The sequence below is a fragment of the Cibotium barometz genome, chromosome 1 (assembly GCF_041138505.1).
Source record: "Cibotium barometz isolate CiBa-2024 chromosome 1, ASM4113850v1, whole genome shotgun sequence".
In the NCBI taxonomy this organism is placed as follows: Eukaryota; Viridiplantae; Streptophyta; class Polypodiopsida; order Cyatheales; family Cibotiaceae; genus Cibotium; species Cibotium barometz.
In genome coordinates, this window is record NC_141046.1 from 49,480,868 (window position 1) to 49,496,929 (window position 16,062).

At 40.6% G+C, this 16,062-nt stretch overlaps 1 protein-coding gene across 1 annotated transcript; it reads left to right on the forward strand.

Annotated features, from left to right (window-relative positions):
- The first annotated feature begins 740 nt into the window (after positions 1 to 740).
- LOC147642128 (auxin efflux carrier component 1a-like) lies at positions 741 to 4,961 on the forward strand. Its single transcript, XM_086803205.1, has 6 exons — positions 741 to 2,848; positions 3,217 to 3,517; positions 3,657 to 3,742; positions 3,844 to 4,001; positions 4,135 to 4,211; positions 4,332 to 4,961. Exons 1-6 carry the CDS (start codon positions 1,390 to 1,392, stop codon positions 4,396 to 4,398), a joined length of 2,148 nt encoding a protein of 715 aa, XP_086659331.1. The 5' UTR covers positions 741 to 1,389; the 3' UTR covers positions 4,399 to 4,961.
- Positions 4,962 to 16,062: the final 11,101 nt, after the last annotated feature.

The window sequence follows — 16,062 nt, forward strand, 5'->3', positions numbered from 1 at the left end:
ATGCGAAGTGGACCAATCAACAACATGATGGCAAATGCCACAAAATTGTTATCAACAACCCTGGAAACTAAGGTGAACACATTAATAACTAAATAGCCCAAGTGGCCATATTGAGAAGAATTCTAATATATTGATAATCATGTGATCTTGGATGTTCTCTTGTGTCTAGATGGCATTACATTCTTCAAAGGTTTCCATGTCAAGATATTGTATACTGCATAAGGTATTCTCCTGTACCATGAATTTGGTGCTACCCATGTAGTAGAGATTAAGGTGGCTTTACAGCATATGACGACTCTTCGAGGACTTTGGAGGGTGCCCAACGGCTCGAAGGTGTGCTCACCATAAAGTGTGAAACTATTGGCAAGACAATCGAGGTGACGTGACAGGAGGCCGTCCTGGCAAGAGAGCTGACGTGCCGCGCGGTGGGAGGGTGAGTGATGATGCGGACTCGCTGACCTGGCAGAAAATGCCACGCCCACAAAGACAAAAGCCGCGTCATCCTGGTGCATCGCTGACTAAGCGAAGGTTCCATGGTGGTGTCATCATTATGCGTCTAATTATTTTAATACGAATTAAGTAAATCACATTATTTTATATATGAAAGGAAAGAAGAAAAACTTTATTGGTAGGCTAGTGCTTTTCATTTCATTTTCTGCTCCCCTTAATCTGGACAAGTAAAAGAAACCAAAAATACTCTCCTCTTTTATATGACACCTAAAACTTGTCTCCTCTGCAATGTGAGCTGCTGCCATAACCAGACCATACCAGCTTTAGAAGCTTCCTACACTCTGCTCTTCAAAAGCTTAATTCTCTTTCTCTTTTTAATGCATTGATCAATCTCTTCTCAGCTTGGCATTCTTAAGAGCTCAATAAATTTGGTGAGAGCTAATTAGCATTCGTGGATCTCTCCTTAGGCTGCAAATGCCAAAAGATGTATGTTTAGATTGAATCACCCATAACAAATAATATTGATTGTTGGTGGAGCTCAGTACCAAGGGATCGATTGAAGGCAATCATAAATATCCAAGCTTATAACGCATAATATCCAAGGTACAAATACGCGCTAGAATTAAGAAGAGAGGGGTGCATGAGAGAGAGAGAGAGAGAGACATGCAATCAGTGCAAGCTATGGTTGAAAGTATCCAGTGAGTCATTGCTTAGTAGTACAAGCTTGTGCAGTGACTGATTATCCGAAAGCTTCAATTGGGTACACAGGATAAAAGCAAACAGCAGGCGAAGCTGACCACGTCTGGGATGACAAGAGCAACCTCCGGGTGGATAAGTTTCATACTACAGTAGACGTGTTGACGGACATTTTCTACCACTGCCAAACATCCTTCCACCGCCCACCAACGCTTCCGGCAGAGAATTTATTTCCGGCAAAAAATGATCAAGATCAGCGACCTCTACAACGTGCTGAGCGCCGTGGTGCCACTGTATGTGGCGATGATTTTAGCATACAGCTCAGTGAAATGGTGGAAGATCTTCACTCCAGATCAATGCTCCGGAATCAACCGCTTCGTGGCGCTGTTTGCAGTTCCGTTGCTAAGCTTCCACTACATCTCCAGCAACAATCCGTTCACGATGAATTTCCGTTTCCTAGCGGCAGATTCCGTCGCCAAATTGATGGTCCTGGCTATCCTCCTAGTGTGGGTTAAATTTAGCAGAAACGGCAGCATCGATTGGATGATCACCCTCTTCTCGCTGGCCACCCTGCCCAACACCCTTGTCATGGGCATTCCTTTGCTCGAAGCCATGTATGGTGACTTCTCCGGTGACCTGATGGTCCAGATTGTGGTCTTCCAATGCATTATCTGGTACACCCTCTTGCTCTTCCTGTTCGAATACCGCGCCGCCCGTAACCTCATCGCTGACGCCTTCCCTGACACTGCTCCATCCATCATCTCCTTCAAAGTCGACTCTGATGTCGTCTCCCTCGACGGTCGCCAACCCCTCCAGATGCAGGCCAAAATCCGGTGCGATGGCAAAATCGACGTCACCGTCCGGAAATCGACCTCCTCCGTCATCTCATCGCGCCGCTCGCATGGCCTCGCCTCCATGCCTTCCCCCAAGGCCCTCACCCCGCGCCCATCGAACATGACGGGCATGGAGATCTACTCCCTCCCCTCGTCACGCAACCCCACTCCCCGCGGGTCGAGCTTCAACCACTCGGACTTCTACTCCATGCTCGCCAGCGGGGGCCGAGGCTTCATCAGCCCCCGCCATTCCAACTTCGCCTCCTCTGATGTCGGCGGCTTATATGCGGCCTCGGGCCGCGCCACGCCACGGACGTCCAACTTCGACGACGACGTCGGCTGTCCACGCTTCCCATCACTCTACCCACCACCCGCTGCCGCTGCTGCGTACATTTACGCGGCAGCACGAGGGCAGGACCGGCCGCCACACTATGAGAGCCAGGCCCCAGCTTACACTTTGCCCAAATCTTCACTCTCTCACAAACCTCTGCAATCTCCCAGCTCAGAGTTGCAGAGTCCAAATGCGGCAACAAGCATGACAGCAGGCAGCGACGGGGGGCGCCTTGGCACGCTCGTGGCCGGGAACTATGCCACGTGTCCGGGTGCAGGTCCTATCCCACCCAGAACAGCAGCTGCCAAGGGGCAGCCTGCAGCCTCCAAAGCACAGCACTATCCCAAAAAGGAAGATGCCAACAAGGAGTTGCACATGTTCGTCTGGAGCTCCAGTGCCTCGCCCGTTTCAGAGGGTGGCCTGCACTTTCTCGGTAGCCGGCCAGATTTCCCAGCCGTTGACGGCCCCCCCCCGGACCAGAATTCCAAAGACGTCCGAATGCTAGTTCTGCCCACAACCGAAAATGCTGCCACGGCAGGTAGGGTTTATATCAATAAGTAATTCACAATGACAAACAATTGGTTAATACAAATCAGCATGTGCTTCAATGCACTAGTGGATCGACCAACATTATGAATCTTCTTTGTGAATCCCTTGTTTTCTGCTGTGTTGGATTGTCCAAGAAATGCTGACTTTTGTGTCGTTTTTTAAAAAGAAAAAAAGTTGTAATTAGCATTTATGAATTGCTTCTTAATCACAATTTTGCCATGGAGTATTGTCTACATTAAGTATTTGTGCTCTTTATTTTGTAGGTTTACTGGAGCCAAGAAAGTTTTTTTGAAGAAATGCATCCAAGCTTGGATATTTTTCAATCTACTTGATTTTTGTTTATTTTTTACTTTCCAGGTTTACCAAGAGAGCATTTTGAAGAATATACCCGACAAGATTTTAGTTTTGGGAACAGGGTCATGTCTCATGATGAGGGTTTCTTCCCACATGACATCAATGGCCCCAGCTTGTCTAAGTTTGGGTCCACTTCCACTGCTGATCTCACCGACAAGCTGCATCGCCATGGCAAGCCAGTAGCCATGCCCCCCACAAGAGTGATGACCAAGTTGATCCTCCTCATGGTGTGGAGAAAGCTTATCCGGAACCCGAACACTTACTCAAGCCTCCTTGGTGTCATCTGGGCTCTCATCTCTGCACGGTATGTGCCACATTCCATGCCCTCATTACATCCAGGATCTCACAAAGTCTGTATTTCATGTAGTGGGCAGATGTTGACAAAATTGGATGGTGTGGGCAGATGTTGATATGATTGAATGGTTTGTGATGTTTGCTTGCAGATGGGGTATTGTGATGCCATTGATTGTGAGCAAATCTATTTCAATCCTTTCAGATGCAGGACTAGGAATGGCAATGTTTAGCTTGGGTAAGCTTATTAAGCACTTGGAAGGTGATTTTGACAATGTCTTTCATATCATCTTTATGTTTCTTGCATCTCATAGAATATATCAACCTATGTGCACATAGGTCTGTTTATGGCACTACAGCCAAAAATAATAGCATGTGGAAACTCCGTAGCAGCCTTTGGAATGGCTGTCCGGTTTCTTACTGGTCCGGCAGTGATGGCGGCTGCATCAATTGCAGTTGGCATCAGAGGTGTTTTTCTGCATGTTGCAATTGTGCAGGTCAGTGCCCACATGACACACCTCACTTTTCTTATAACTGTAAAACAGGGTTGCAAAAATGGTACCCATGGAAACTTTAGCAACATACATGCCATACTGACACTTGACATAAACTGTCATCTTCTCGACACAGGCAGCGCTTCCTCAAGGCATTGTGCCTTTTGTGTTTGCCAAGGAGTACAATTTGCACCCCGACATTCTTAGCACTGGGTAAGGCCATAAAACTGCTACCGTGCTTGAAGATGCTGTGAACATGGTATCGATGTGGTATCTGGGTGAGAAATAACAGCAAAGTTTTACCTGGCTGACTATCTGTTTGGTTGATTGCAGGGTTATATTTGGTATGCTCATAGCCCTCCCTATCACAGTGTTTTACTACTTCCTTCTGGGTCTGTGATGAACCCTTGCAGCTGCAACATAAAGGCTGATACTAGGAGTTTTTCACCAATCTTACGCTTCACGAATATATATATATATATATATATATGAATCCAGGAACAATGTGTGTCTTTGCATCTTAGCTTTTTCTTTTCCCAGGTTTTTACAAGGGGATTCTTAAAGCTACAAGCTTGCTTGTGATGAAGAGCCGAGGCAAAGGTGTCCCATGTTAGCATTCCATCATTGGCTTTCATATATATACTGACCAGTTTTTAAGGGAGAAAGTTCAACTTATTGAAATGACAGAAAGGCATGACTCTCTCACACTCTGTGAGCGCGTGTGCCTGTGAGAGATTTCAAGTTGGAGGCCCATTCCCTGTGCTTCATTGCCATCATATGGATCATATGTGGTCTGCTGGCTTGTTTATGACATTAAAAGACTCCCTCTCTCTCTCTCTCTCTCTCTCCCCCCTTGCCGTAATGTATCCGTCGGATGTTTTCAGGAGGCCAAACGGACTTCTTTTTAAAGCATTACCCAGTGTGTCTCTTGGAGCCCCACAAGTAGTCACTCTCCCAGCAAATGTACAAGTCCTTTTATATATCTTCAAGGAGAATAGATATGAGCATCAAATGTGAAGCTTGTTGCTTTGACTGCAAATCACTGGCTCATAAATAAAGAGAAGTTTTTTTTAGGTGCCTTGTGCGCATACCAAGCTAGTATGACAGTGTGCTGCTACCATTGGAACTCCAATAGATCGATCTGTAAAAGGAATGTATGAACGCTCTCTAATGGATACAACTGAGAAGAAACCCTCCCAGGCTCCCACTATTTTTGCTGCGTTTGCATTGATACACTAAATGGAGGACTGGAATCATGCACAGTCAATAGGATGATATGAGAGTCGTCTGAAGGCTCTACCTAGGAGGACTGGAATCATGTACAGTCAATACAGACCTTTGACTGCATGCTTGAACATCATGAGCTTCAACCATTTCTCCCATCATTATAAGCTCCGATCTGCAAAAAGAACCAGGCTAGGTAAGGGCAGAGGGTAGGGCACACTATCAGCTACAAATACCCATGTAGAACTGAACTGTGCAGCACACACGAGCAAGAAAAGAAAGCTAGACATGGATGGCACACGGGAACGCATGCCTTTGGCTCAGTTTCAGAGGGTTGAGGAGAGGCTACGTTAGGGCAGGAGAGGGTAGCTACAAGCACCAGTTGCAAAGCTCGTAAGCAGTACTCACCTCATTAAGCCTGAGCGGTATTTCGAAGAGGCCGTGCTTCAGATAAGACTTTCCAAACCCTCTAGACACTTAAATACGATGGATCGACTAAGTAGGCTCGGAGATGCCCATAGAGAGTTGACTTTTTTTTTTCTAATAAACAGGAAAAGGGTAGAGTTGAACTTTTTTTATTTCAATGTGTTTAGCCTACATCAGTGCTCACATAACCCTGTTTCTAAGTATTTTTCACGGCTCAAATTTAAAAATCTTGGTTGGAATTCGGCATTGCTTTTAATTTTAAGGGATGAAATTTACATGTTTTAGTTATAAATCCCGGAATAAGTATGGTTTTCAGAGATTTTTAGGTCTAAATCCTAGTTACGTTTTAGCATTGCCTTTAATTTTAAGGGTTGAAACAAAGATTTTTTTCTACCACTGGCTTGCATTGCATTGCAGTGCAGGAGAGGGTACATACTACCTAGCCACCCACCATGGCCATGGCATATTGGTAAGTGAGTGAGTGAGTGAGTGGTGGCTTGGTTAAGGGAGATGTGACTTGCCCATCTTATAAGAATATCGCATAGCGGAAAGAGATAGCAAGACAAAGCACAGAAGACAATGCAATAGATACACAATGGAGAGAATTTAAAATTCTGATTATACCAAAGAGGTACAAGTGATGGTGCTGTCCACCCATGCACTCTCAAAATAGAGCTTAGATGACGATCTAGACAGACTCTGGATGGAGTACATATGAGGTGTAGAAGGGGGTGGATACTCACAAGCATTGGATGCCTTAGCTCATGGAAACCATGTCCATATATAGTACTGTAGGCGGTATGGTAGACACGTATACAACGAGGGCGGTTACACTGCATAGACACGGTCATCGCCCGCATATCAAGAACGCGGCCCACCGACCACCATCGACCACCTCCCACTAATGATGGACCTAGTATCCGAGAGAATATTCTAGGAAATACCGGGGCGATGCCTCGGACCCCAGCTAACGCTTGTACTCCTGACCATCTCCTAACTATCATCAATGGTCACAATAACGACCCCATCGGCGTCTAAGCTGGGGTTCCCACTAAAGACATATGCACCATGGCTAACGGGGGCCTAACAAATGTGCATTATACATCAAAGTGAGATACATGTTGAGAGGCATGCATTGAGTGTATACTGAAGATGAACTAGGTTTTTTTGGCCCAACGCCAAGTCGATGAAGATGTTGAATGTGCTGGTCCTTCCCAAGAGCATTGGTGAAGATGTCGGCGCAGTTTTTCTCTGTAGAGCAATACTACAGCTCCACTATCTCATCCTCTATCAGCTCCGGCACATAATGATACTGAATCTCAATGTGCTTCGTGCAAGCATGAAACACATGGCTCTTGGAGATACCCACGCAACTCTGATTGTCGCACCACAAGACTGTAGCCTCCCTGATCCCAACTCCCATGTCAACCAAGATTCTCCTCAACCATACTACCTCACATGCAACAAAACAAGTTGCCTTATACTCAGCTTGTGTGTGGAAGAAAGTTCCACTTTAGGTTGTTTTTTTCTGGTCCAAGAGAAAGCACCGGAACCAAGCGAAAAACAATATCCAGAAATTGATTTCCTAGAATCACAATCTCCTGCCCAGTCTGAGTCACACTAACCCGTCAGAGTATCGCCATACTCAAGAGTACCTTTGATGTACCTAACTACCCTCATCCCTTCCTTCCAATGACCTTCTCGTGGCTTGTTGGAAAACCTGCTCAACACACCAACTGTGAAGCTGATATCAGGTCTAGTGTTAGTGAGAAAAATCACACTCCCTACTAGCTTCATGTACTTCCTGATGTCAACAAGTGATGGAGAATCCTTTGCGGAAAGCTTCATGTTCACTTCCATTGGCGTAGACACAGGCTTGTAGTTTGTCATCCCAAATGCTTTGAGAATCTCCCAAGCATACTTTTGCTGCAAAATGAATATTTTACCTGACTCTTGCCAGACCTCAATCCCCAAATAGAAATGCATAACATATCCATTGTCTTCTGGATCATCTCTTCATTGTCACTTGAAATGTTTAAGTCATCTACATACAAGACAACCAAAACAATCTTGCCATGACTTTTTAGAACACACAAGTTAGCATTAGAAGCACTTCTTATAAACCCAATCCTTTTGAAAAGTTGGACTATCCTGTGATACCATGCCCTTGGGGCCTGTTTCAGCCCGTACAATGCCTTCTTTAGCCTGCAAACTTTGTTTTCTGATCCAGGCATCTCAAAACCTGGTGGTTGAGCTACATATACCTCCTCCTTGAGATGGCCGTTTAGAAATGCTGATTTGACATCCATGTGAAAGACTGGCCACTTTTTGTGAGCAACCAAGACAAGTACCGCCCTGATAGTTGTCATACGAGTTGTGAGAAAAGGTTTCATCAAAGTTGAAACCCACTACTTGTGCAAATCCCTATCAAACCAACCTAGCTTTGTATTTTTCAAGTGAGCCATCAGCCTTATACTTAGCATTCTAAACCCATTTGGTACCAATTACCTTTCTGTTTGGTGGTTGGTTAACTAGCTCTCAGGTGTTGTTCTTTATGATGCTGTCATACTCAAACTACATCGTGGCTTTCCACTTTGGATTTGCTAAGGCTTCATCCAAGGTGGCTGGCTCCTTCACTGTTCCCATTATCTCAGCCCCATCAAGGCCATATTGACAATGAGATCAAATGCTCTTCTTTGCTCCTCTATTCTCCTTGATCTACATGGTCCATCTGCTGAAGATTTGGCTTCTCAGGTACTGGATTATGCTCATCAAAGAGCCATTGTGCCCTCTTTAGAGGTGGCTTTCCTTGTGGTGCAGCAATAGGCTATTGTGATGTGTGAGAGTCTTCATCCTTTGAAAACTGCTCCTCCTTGTTGTTGAGAGGAAATCTGATTGGTGGGTTGGGTTCATGGTGGACTATTTCTCCGACTGATAATAGAGTGGACGAACCTCCTTCCTCCACCACACTCAGTGTGGATATTTTGCAAATACCACATCTCGACTAGCCACCACGATCTTCTTTGCTTCTTCAAATACCACATCTCTGGCCACAACCTTCTTTACCTCTATATCATAGACCCGATATGCCTTCGACTCTTGACTTTATCCAAGAAAGATGCACTTCTTGCTTTTGGAATCTAGCTTGGTCCTGGATGCATCTGGAATATGCACATAACATTCATAGCCAAATGTTCTAAAATGAGAAAGTGCAGGTTTCTTACTAGAGTAGGCCTCTTGAGGTGTAACATCCTTGAGTGCCTTTGTGTAGCTCTGATTGAGGACATAAACTGTTGTGTTGACTGCTTCAACCCAAAATGCATGCCTCGTCAATGGCGACCCAAAGTTCAAGCTTGGTCTCCACATTATTGACTGACTCCTTTTCCTTCCATGAAGACTTCAAGGTGCCATTCTTCTCGTCAGCTTGCTTCTTTCTATAGTCTTTGACAGCGTGACCCTTCTTGTCACAGTAATAACAGCTCCCTTGAAACTTCTTCTTCTTTGGCTTCTTCTTCTTCTCATTAGAAGATGTCGTGCCTTTGCCTTTAGCATTGGCCGAAAATGCAGCATCACTACCATCACGGGTCTTCAGCCGCATCTCCTCCTCAAGTATAGTGATGTAGCCAAGTTCATACTTTTGTGGAAGAATTCGGATGCACCTCCGAGCCAACTCCTCACTAGTGTGTGTAATCCCTACAACAGTCATTTGATCTCGTAGATTTTTGATCCGCGAGATAAATGCTTATGATGGTTCTCCTTTAGCAAACTTTTCAGCAGTAAGCTGATTCTCCAATTTCAAAATCCTGGTCGAATTATGAGTCTCATACTGATTTCTTAGTATGATCCAAGCCTCTGTATCCTTGGTAGTATGTTAAATCAGAGTGAGAACAGAATCACTTACGCTGGTGTGGCGATGGCACAAAGTGCATCAACATTACGTCTTCTCCATGCCCAAAGAAGTGTAGCATCTAGAGGAAGCATATTTGTAGGATTATTGGGGTCAAGAATTCCCACTGGTTCTGTATCCATTCCTAGAACAATTTCTAGGAGCTCATAAGAGTCTAGAATGGCATTGATTTTGAATTTCCAAAGAGTGTAGTTCATCCCATCAAGCTTGCCTTCTGTGAAGGCAGGTGGACAAATGCGCAAGACTGGTGCAGCAATAGCAGCAACAGTAGAGGTAGAATCCATCACTCCTAGGGTTCTATGCAAAGAAAGACTAAACTTTATGCACTATTCTTGCTAAGAGCACCTAAGCTCTGATACTATATAAGAATATGGCATAGCAGAAAGAGATAGCAAGACAAAGCACAAGAGACAATGCAATAGATACACAATGCAGAGAATTTAAAATTTTGATTATACCAAAGAGGTACAAGTGATGGTGCTATCCACCCGTGCACTCTCAAGTAGAGTTTAGATGGCAATCAAGATAGACTCTGGATGGAGTATGTATGAGGTGTAGAGAAGGGGGTGGATACTCACAAGCATTGGATGCCTTAGCTCAGGCAACCATGTCCATATATAGTACTGTAGGCGGTGTGTAGATGCGTATACAACGGGGGCAGTTACATTGCATAGACACGGTCAACACCCGTGCATCAAGAACGTGGCCCACCGACCATCGATCGTCGCCCACTAAATGATGGACCTATTCTAGGGAATACCGAGGCGATGCCCTGGATCCCAGCTAATGCTAGTACCCCTGACCATCTCCTAATCATCATCAATGGTCACAATAATGACCCCAGTCTAAGCTGGGGTTCCCACCACTAAAGACATATGTACCATGGCTACTCCTCATAATGGGGGCCTAACAAATGTCCATTATACATCAAAGTGAGATACATGCTGAGAGGCAGGCATTGAGTGGATACTAACACATCTCTCATGGGGGAGTGTAGATCTCCCGTGAACCTTGGCCTAGGACCTATGTGAAGCCTTCAGAGGGCATCAAAGCTTTTCAAACCTTCTAGAGAAGGACTCTTAGAAATTAGGGTTGTAATAAAAAGGCCACAAGGCCATTATTTTGAAAATTTTCTAAATTTTACACATAAATGTATATATTTTGAAGGTTAACCTAGTTTATGGCCTTCAAATTGATGAAGGTTAGGGTACGCCTTGAAGGTTATGGTAGCCTAATTAGTGACACTTAAGGGTAAAGGGCCCCCTACTTCCCTACTTAGTGACACTTAGGGTAAAGGGTAGCCTACATAGTGACACTTAGGCTAGAGGACCCTACTTAGTGACACTTAAGATAATATTTTCCCTCCATAGATCACTGTAAGCAAGGTATTAGTTGCCGAAAGAGTTTTGCCACACAATAGCAAAAAATCACAAAGTTAAGAAGTGCAAGAAATTCACATCTTAATAACAAAGCAAGGTGAGAAGAGTAGCAATGATAACCTATGTTCTAGTGGCACTTTTCAACCCTAAATTTTACAAAGGGGGTGTCTTGTGTAATAAATTATAAAGCTACACATATGAAAGATTCTCCTTGTGAAATTTAAAGACACAATTCATGTGTTAGTAATTTTATAGTGCATTGCGGAACTTCATAATAAAGCTACACACAATTTCCTTGGAACAAGCGTTACAACTCTTCATAACTACACGTGACAATAATACATGAGCACCTTTTGAATGAGAAGAGGTCTATCTTTTATTGTTAGCACACAACAACGATATATGTGCGTATCTGATCTAAAGGTCTCATTCACTTCACTTTTGCTTACCTCATGGCGATAGTTTTAATGTAAACCTTGAGGTATCATTAATATATAGACATACATGGAAATACATACATACATACATACATACATATGTATATGTGTATATATATATATGTATGTGTATGTATGTATGTATGTATATATATATATATGTATGTATGTATGTATATATATATATATGTATATATATATGTATATGTATATATATATATGTATGTATATATATATGTATATCTATATATATATATATGTATGTGTGTGTATATATATATGTATATGTATATCTATATATATATATGTATATGTATATGTATATATATGTATATGTATATGTATATGTATATATATATATATATGTATATGTATATATATGTATATGTATATGTATATGTATATATATGTATATGTATATGTATATATATGTATATGTATATGTATATGTATATATATGTATATGTATATGTATATATATGTATATGTATATGTATATATATATATATGTATATGTATATATATGTATATGTATATGTATATATATATATATATATATATATATATATATATATATATATATATGTATATGTATATGTATATGTATATATCTATATATACATATAGATAGATATATATATATATATATATATATATATATATGTATATTATATATATATGTATGTATATATATATATATATGTATATATATATATATATATGCATATATATATATATGTATGTATATATATATATGTATGTATGTATATATATATATGTATATAAGTATATATATATATATATATATATATATGTATGTATATATCTCCTTGTCTTCATGTGTAATCAATTCATGTGTAAGCAAGTCCTCTCACTTGGAGTCTTTCAAAGTAGGTCCTCTCACTACCCACCAAGGATGAATCCAGGATGTGACCTCCTTCGAGTAAGTTGCCTTTAGTTCTAACTTAGGCTAACTAGTGCATAAGTTTTTATGGGAGGTGTGAGGTGCAAGTAAGTGTGACGTGTGCAATATCATGTGTTGGGTGAAATGGTGCGTTTATTGAACATTGCAATTTTGTTTATCTAGGCAATGGGGATCTCTACTCCACTCCTCTCCCCTCCTCATATGAGGTCTATGCTTCTTTGTGCCTTCTCTTCCTTCTAACAACACAAGGAAAGAAACAATGGAGATCTCTCTACCATTGTACTCTCATAATGTAAGGCCTCATTTGACCAAATACATAAAGTGTCATTTAAACGGGTGTAAATGTGCAGGAGTGTATATAAGAGGCCTGCATATTTATTTCAAAATAATTATTTTGGACACAAATTAGAACCAAAAATATGTTTAAGTCTATGGAGAAAAACATATTCTAATTCATAGCTAAGATGAGGGAGATATGGTCCTCTTAATGTATGTGTGCACACCATCATTTTATAGTTTGAAAGGGTTATTCTAAGGTTAATTTTATTTCCAAAAGGAAAAGTTTATTCTAAGGTTTAAGAGGTGTGTATAAGTGAGGGTTGAGGTAACTCACATGGTTTTTTCTAAGGTTTAAGAGGTTTGTGTAAGTGAGAGTTGAGTGTTAGATTATCCCTTTTTGGACTTCACTTCACGCAGGGTGGAGACAAGTGTTGGATTATCCATTTTTTGGACTTCACTTCATGTAGTATAGAGGTGGACTGTAACTCATATGGAATTCATCCATACAAATGTTATACTTACACCATCGTGTTATGTGGTATATGTGTTGGTTGGTTGAGTGTTAAGAGCTTGTTCCTATGAAGGCCTAAGTGTGGGCATAATGGATAGTTTTTGGTGTTATAGATTACTTCCATGCAGATTGCATTTCATGATTTTTGCTTTCATTGGTAGTTCTAAATATCCTTCAAGATTAATTTAGTTGTTCCATCCATCTCTCTAAACTAGACATATTTGGGCATGAGAAGGTCCATTTCTCTTGTCTTTCTCTTAGGGGTCTATAGTGACACAAGTGTGGTGATTTAGACATTTAACATTAGACATGGTCACTTCTTGATTATTTGGAAAGTATATTTGACCTGATGTCTTTTTTTTGGATCAATAATAAGTATATGTGTTAGTTGAAAACTAAGTACACCATTAAACCATTTACATCAGGAGCTTTCTCAAACCAATCCCCTATTTCTCACACTTCACTTCATTTAGAAGATTACATAGCAATACCCATATCTCCTCCTCCAAAACAAAGCTAGACTGCTTCCCATGATATTTGGTAACCCAGCATAATGCAAGCCTCCATCATAGCCTCAGTGGTACACCCTCTTGGGGTTTGCTTTTCCAAAAGGTCCCCTTTTTTTGACCAGATTTTAACTATAGGCTTGGTTCCCACATGATTTTATATAAAAGCAACATAGGTGCAATCAATCTATTTTTCTTTAAGGTACCACCTTTTGGTTTTGGGACCAAACCAGCTACTAGCAGTAGAAAAGCTTCTACTTACAATGTGCTCAAGTCCTTCAACTTTAACTTAAGAGATGCCCAATCGTCTTTTGAATTCCAAGTGTTTAATCTTGGTATGTATAATTGTATACTTGGGATGGACCAGTTATGTCTAAATCCAAGCTTGTCATTGATTGTGAGTCAAGAAGAGTGAACCTTTATCAAGATCTAGATAGGGTAGTGGAACTTGTGGGGGAAAAGTCTGAATGTTTCTATGTAGACATTACCACCATGAAACTAATATGAGGAATCCATCAAGGATGTTAGACTTCAAATAAAAAGATGAGATCCAAAGAGAAGGAAGAGAATCCTCCTTATGTGAAGAAATTATTAGAGGAATATGTGGATGTGTTTCTAGATGATTTATTGGGAATAACTCCCTCCTAGACCTCTTGAACATGCTAAAGAACTGATTCGTGGAGATATAATTCATGTGAAGGATTTAGCGTACAAGAGTATACTAAATTGAAAAGGAAAATCGATGATCTTTTGTAAAAAGGATTTATTAGACCTAGTCTATCACCATGGGGAGCCCATGTTCTCGTTTAAAAGAAGAAGGAAGAAACATTCAGATATATTCCATGGAGGATTGAATATCCTGATGGTTAGGATATCACTTATAATAAGATGCGGAGAGAGTGATTTTTATACAATGTGGGTTTATAGTCCTTCCCTTTGGATTGACTAGCTCCCGTAACATTTCTGTGCCTTATGAACAATGTGTATCATGAATTCTTAGGTGATTTCATCCTAATGCTTAAATATGATATCTCGGTGAGATTAAGATATTAGTAGATAAGAATTAAAGATGAGGACATCTTTAAGACTGCTTTTCAAACAAGGTATGGGCATTATGAGTTTATAGTCCTTCCTTTTGGATTGACTAGCCCCCATAACATTTATGTGACTCATGAACAAGGTGTATAATGAATTAATTCAAATATTTTCATATGATGTATTTATCTAATCAAAGGATCATATTCAAGAACATGAGATTTATCAAAGGAGAGCTCTTCAGAAATTGATAGACCATAATTATATGCAAAAATGTCCAAATGTTTCTTTGCAAAAGATTGGATTATTTATCTTGGATGGAATCCATATTGGCCCAGAGAAGATAAGGGAAACCATAGAATGTCTGATTCCCAAATGAGTCCGATATATGAGAAATTTTCTTGGATTAGCTACGTGTGAGAAAAGACATATTTGAGATTTCTCCAAGATAGTTGGATATTTGACTGTCTTGACAAAGAAGGGTGCAAAGTTTGAATAGTCACATGTGATGCAAGTTGAAATAAAACATGCTATGTACTTTCACAATATGGGAGAGTAGTAGCTAACGAGTCTCAAAAAAAATAGAGATCATGACTTACAAGCCATGGTGCATACACTTAATCATTGGAGAAACTTCCTATTGGGTATTAAATTTAAACTAAGGATTGATCATCGAAGTGTGAAGTATCTTTTAACCCAAATTAGAGATCATGACTTACAAGCCATGGTGCATACACTTAATCATTGGAGAAACTTCCTTTGGGTATTAAATTTAAACTAAGGATTGATCATCGAAGTGTGAAGTATCTTTTAACACAATATGGGAGAGTAGTAGCTTACGAGTCTCAAAAAAATTAGAGATCATGACTTACAAGCCATGGTGCATACACTTAATCATTGGAGAAACTTCCTTTTGGGTATTAAATTTAAACTAAGGATTGATCATCGAAGTGTGAAGTATCTTTTTACCCACCAACAATAACCAAAGAAGTGGATGGAACTCTTATGTGAGTATCATTTTGATATCAAATACCTCACATGAAAAGAGATATTGATCTCTTTACACAATGATATATCCATAATTAGATCTAAATTTTCATATTAGAAATACTATAAGGACAAATTCTTTTTTTGATACCATCAATTGACTTCAAGATTGGATGAGCTTTTAGCAAAGAACTCTGTGATTTGTGATTGGAGTCTATACTTCAGAAATAGATTTTGTGTTGTTCTAGACATACTTGAACTTAACAGAAGTATCCTCAAGGATTTTTTTTGATGTGTGCCTTACTCTCGACATGTCACGGAATCAACAAAACCTATACATGATTGTCATGATGCATGCCTTACTCATGTCATATAGATTTTGTGTTGTTCTAGACATACTTGAACTTAAAAGAAGTATCCTCAAGGATTTTTTTTGATGTGTGCCTTA

Bases quoted from the DNA above. Each gene is read 5' to 3' on its own strand.
- LOC147642128 (XM_086803205.1), top strand. From the start codon at position 1,390: ATGATCAAGATCAGCGACCTCTACAACGTGCTGAGCGCCGTGGTGCCA. The intron at 3,518-3,656 runs GTATGTGCCACA...GTTTGCTTGCAG, and splicing joins TGGGCTCTCATCTCTGCACG to ATGGGGTATTGTGATGCCAT. The intron at 4,212-4,331 runs GTAAGGCCATAA...GGTTGATTGCAG, and splicing joins CCCGACATTCTTAGCACTGG to GGTTATATTTGGTATGCTCA.